At 38.2% G+C, this 5,000-nt stretch overlaps 1 protein-coding gene across 1 annotated transcript in view; it reads left to right on the top strand.

The window, feature by feature from the left end:
• Positions 1-5,000, top strand: part of LOC138022422 (probable tRNA N6-adenosine threonylcarbamoyltransferase) — a 25,380-nt gene that overhangs the window by 11,209 nt on the left and 9,171 nt on the right. The window contains exons 9-12 of the mRNA XM_068869548.1: positions 249-305; positions 460-486; positions 1,186-1,234; positions 2,326-2,424. Of these exons, the coding sequence (XP_068725649.1) occupies positions 249-305; positions 460-486; positions 1,186-1,234; positions 2,326-2,424 (232 nt within the window). The remainder of the gene's footprint in view (positions 1-248; positions 306-459; positions 487-1,185; positions 1,235-2,325; positions 2,425-5,000) is intronic.

The raw sequence follows: 5,000 nt of genomic DNA, 5'->3' as shown, positions 1-5,000 counted from the left end.
CAACAGAGTAGTATGCACGGCAATTCCGAAGAGAGTTGACCCATTTACTGTTGATGAGGATATGGTCTAGTTGATGGTCTGAGCCTGATGGGTGGGTCCAAGTCCAAAGTCGCCCCCTTGGTTGTAAGAACCTCATCTGCGCAGGACAACACCAATCTTGTTCTTCATTAATTGAATGGGATTGAAAAGAACCCCTCCAAAAAGTTTTCAATTATTATAATGAAATGTCTCCTCTGTTTCTGTAACAGAAAGAGCAATGGCTCACTGTGGCTCAAATGAAGTTCTTATCGTTGGTGGAGTGGGATGTAAGTAAATAAAATAATCATTGATTGTTTGAGGACTTTGAGCTTTCATTATTAATTTCAGTATGATGTTAACTTTGACTGAAGTCAAAATGAACATTGCATAGAAAAATACTGGTGACAACAAAATTATTCCTTGCTGGGTTACTTTTTTCAGGCAACAAGCGCTTGCAAGAAATGATGGGTAAGTTTCATCTCAAAGAGTGTCTCAGAGAATAACAGTATGCTTCATGTTTAGCTGATCAATTTGTTTTCTGAAAAAAAAAAACCTTTGTTTTTAAACCAGGCCTGCTTTGCACTTCATTGCAATATTAGTAACTGAGGTAACATCCTTGTCATTGTCAAGTTTCATTAAGGGTGAAGTTTCACTGACGACAAAGGAAAGATTGTTGATCTTTATGTTTATACACACGCATGACAAGGCAGCTTTTTTCAAACAAGACAAAACAAAAATTAGCCAAAAGTTCTTGATACATGTACAGGACAATTTATTTAAAGAAACAAAAAATTTCTTTTGTTTCTCGTTTAACAAACAGCACTGCACAGAAAAGTGAGTTTTTTGCATATGATAATTCTCGAATATCAACCGTGAAACAGCCAAAAAAAAAGCAGGACATTGTTTTTATTTACATTTCCAATACATTTGTGGAAATTTAAGCATAAATTCTAAAAATTCTAAAAATTCCAAAAATCGTCACAGAGCATGTTTTTCCAAAGCCTTCTTCATTATTACATTGTGCACTATCAGTCAGGTAAAAACATTATAATAATATTTAGTGGTTCTATTTGTTGAAAGAAAATAATAATAATACTATCTTTATTTTTAAAAAAATTAGCCACCACAGTTCTTTGTCTATTGCTTAATGCATTTTTGTTGGTTCAGGTATTATGGCAAAAGAAAGGGGAGCCAAACTTTATGCCACTGATGAACGGTAAGTTCTACTATTTTAAATGCATTGATAATAATAGAGATTTCTCACTTCCTTTATGTGAACTTTTTGCTCAATTTTTGTCCTTATGTACAAAATTAACCTCTGGACGTGGACACTTGATGGTAACATTTATTAAGTCCTTTAAAGTGGCCCAGTGACCAAAAAATCAATCTTACTTTTCTTTTGATTTCAAAACTATGTAAACTAAACACTAAGTGACCAATGATTTCAAAAAGACACTTGTTTATTTTAACTGGAATTTTCCATTTTAATGTCCACCATTACTAACTTTTAAGATCTTGAGAGAGCTGGATCGAGGAGAAAATGACGTCAAAGGCTCACTAGTTTAAGAAGGCATTGTGTGTGTATGCCGCAGAATTAATTTGCAGCACACGAATTTTAGGCTTTTAGGCTTTTAAACTCATGTTTTGCATGTATAATAAGCTGCATTCACACGCCGAAATTTTAAGGTAGTGAGCCTTTGACATCACTTTTCCTTGGATCCAACCGTCTGAGGTCCAATCAGTCAGTTTTGAACATGAGTAAGGGCGGACCATGAAATCCAAACCTTACACTCAAAGTAAACGGCCTTTGGGTAAAATATCAAAGCTCAAATATTTGCCAGTCCGGTGTGAAGCAAACCAACTTCCAAAATCTCAAGAAAAAAGAAAGTGATTTTTTTATGACGGACACTATATAAGGTATTTTATAATAATGTAAAAAAATAATATTTTTCATGCCATTAAAAATAAACCATTAGAAAGCTCAAGATACTTTTTGCCATTAACAGCAAATTGCAGGCTGCTGCTTGTGATACAGGAATGAAAATTATATGCTATTTGCGCTTGTTCCTATTTTTTAGTACTTGATAATTTCTGTGGCTCAATCATAGGCAAAAAATGTGCCTAATTGAAACAAGTTTCATTAAGTTTTGGCAATTGAAAACAAATCTTGGCTGTTGCCATTTGCCTTTCATATAAATTTGAAGAGTAATCTCTTATATGAATAATTAGTGTAATGAATAAACAGAGGATGATTAGGACATATTTAGCTCTACAAACCTACATTGATTTCATATGGTTGTGCCTTAGATTCTGTATAGACAATGGGGTAATGATAGCTCAAGCAGGCTGGGAAATGTTTCGAGCAGGTCATGTCACGCCCTTAGAAGAAACAACTTGCACACAAAGGTATGCTCAGCAGTTCCTGATTAAATGTGCGCAAAAAAAAATATAATGCAAGGTTCAGACTGCAACCAGGTTAATTTAAGTAACAATTAGACATGGGCCCACAGACGGATTTTTCGCGCGTTGCTAAGGAAGTGAAATGTTACTTCCGGTAACTGACGTCATCATACCATGAGCTGACAAGAAAACCCACTCACAAGCAAAAGTCACCGCACAAACTGTTGTTTCCATTGAAGGTTTTTCCTCGCCTTTCTTCGCGCTTGTTCTCAGATCAACTGCGCATGCGTAAAGGAACGGACTTCCGGTTTGAGAAAAAAGCTAAATTTCCGGCGATTTTAAATGGCACGTTTCACCCCCAAATATTCCCCAAATACAGAATATAGCTAAGCATTGATTTTTTAAAATCATCTTTTTTGAAAAAGTTATGGGTATTTCAGTATCGTTTATGTCTTTAAAAAGAACATTTTTCAAAATAAAAAGAAAACCATGCTTGGCTGGATGCAAAAACGAATACAAATTATCAAACCATCGATTAAATACCCAAATTGCGTAGCACGGAGACAAATTTAGAGTTTTCTTTTATTGGTCACGTGACCATGGGCGTGGAATGATGACGTCATATTTAGGGTCATTGGCTTACAAAAGTTGGAAACTGACCAAAATGATGCCAAATTCTCTCAAATTACTTAACCATTACATCCTTAGCAACGCACCCCAAAAAATACGTCAGTGGGCCCTTAAAGATCAAATGCATTTATGCCACTTTGCAAGTTGCATTCAAACCGGTCAGAGTAGCATCAAACCATGTTAAGTTATAATATATGTGGGGAATTTTTAATAAGAAAAAGAGGGAAAAGTAAAAGTTGTTCCAGGCATGACTGAAAGAACCTCTTGTTTCTTTTTATGCCTTTTTTTGGGTAAAATGATCAACAGCTCCCCAAGTCAACTGTCCGTAAACAAGCAGCCAACCGTTGACTGGCGGAGCTGTTTTTCATTTTTTGGCATTTAATTACATGCTACAGAAATCTGAGGACCAAACATCTCAAAATCCCACTTATTATTCTACGAACCACTCTGTAAGATACCCCCAGCGTAAGGACAGATATGACGTAATACCACTACTCCCTGCGGCCCTTTAACACGCCGCTGACATGTGATACTCCATCTTTCCTGCTTGGAACAGCTGGGTAAGTAAATGTCGTGACCCCCTTTTTTGGCTCTATATTTTGGTCATTTAACGGCCCATTAGGCTCCTTTCGAGTCGTCTTTCTTTCAGGTGAGTAGTCCCTTTCCTTTACGAAGTGAATCTTCGATCTTCACAATGAAAAAGTCAAGACGACACCGATCAAAAATCAAGGTCTCGTTCGAGTCCAAAACGTGATGCTCGTCGTGCAGATTCAGAGCGTTTACATTCACCAAGCCCTCCTAAACGCCCGAGGATTTCGGATGAAGATCAGTCTGCTCTTTCCTCCATTTAAAAGAAGTCCAAGAGGACTTAAAAGTCCACGAATGTACGAGTGACATCTGGAAACCTGCCGGCGGGGAAGCCGGCCGCCAGACTGGAGCGTGGCATTCGCACTTTCTGTGCTTGCGTACTCGGATGAGGACCTCATGTCTGACCAAGAGGGCTCTGTTACGGCTTTTAGGCAATCAATTCGGGCTGATGAGCCACCAATTCGTCTAATGAGCTCACGTTCTTGAGTGCATAATGGTTATCAGAGAAATTCAAAGGCCTGTAAGGAAGTTCAAAAGAAGATATGCGCTCAAAGTGCGGCAGAAATAAATTTGAAGACAATGACTATTGTAGAAATTATTTTATTAAAAAGAGTTTCTGCCATACATTTCCTGTAATTTCAAAGGCACAAGATTACAGAAAATGTATGGAGACAAAAAAAGCAATAAATCAAAATCTGGAAATCAAAGTAACGGGACAACAAAGGGGGGCAGTTATGTTCAGCGCGGCCTTCTGCACAGAGGCTATTTCTTTGTCACGTTCTTGTGTATATTTTCGACACTTAGTGGGAAAACTTGAGTTAGGATACAATTATCCAAGGTGGGAGAAAATAAAGAATCCACAGATGAAATGGAGTAGTTGTCAAGAATATCACTTACTTGATCATAAGATAACTTCCTGTGGAAGTTTTTTTGCAAGAAGGCGGTAAAACTTGCCTTTGGTTCCCACGAAGAGTGTTGAGAATCAGGATCATAGAGATCAGTGCCATTTGAGGGGACGGTTGTTTAACATCTAACAAAATTATTCCCCCCAGAGGACGTCAGAACAATTCTGGAACAGTCCCTTTGCCTGCTGGGCTCTGCAAATTGCCAGTTCTCAATTTTGAGAAGAAACAAAATCCTCGCGGCCATAAATACGGATAAAATTGGCCTAGCTGACCAGTCTCTTCCTAATGCGAGCTGCATTTTGGGGATGACTTTCCAACAATTTCGTCAAAGCAAGCTGACCTATCCAGAGGCCTCGCTAAGAACTTGGCATCAGCTTCACGACCGGATCAACGCCCCCGCCCAGGGCCTAGCCGTGCTCCTATCAGGGATAAGCCCTCGTCTGGCGTGTGCAATACATA

Source organism: Montipora capricornis, chromosome 10, assembly GCF_036669925.1.
Source record: "Montipora capricornis isolate CH-2021 chromosome 10, ASM3666992v2, whole genome shotgun sequence".
NCBI classification, from domain to species: Eukaryota; Metazoa; Cnidaria; class Anthozoa; order Scleractinia; family Acroporidae; genus Montipora; species Montipora capricornis.
This window is presented reverse-complemented; position numbering and strand designations above follow the sequence as displayed.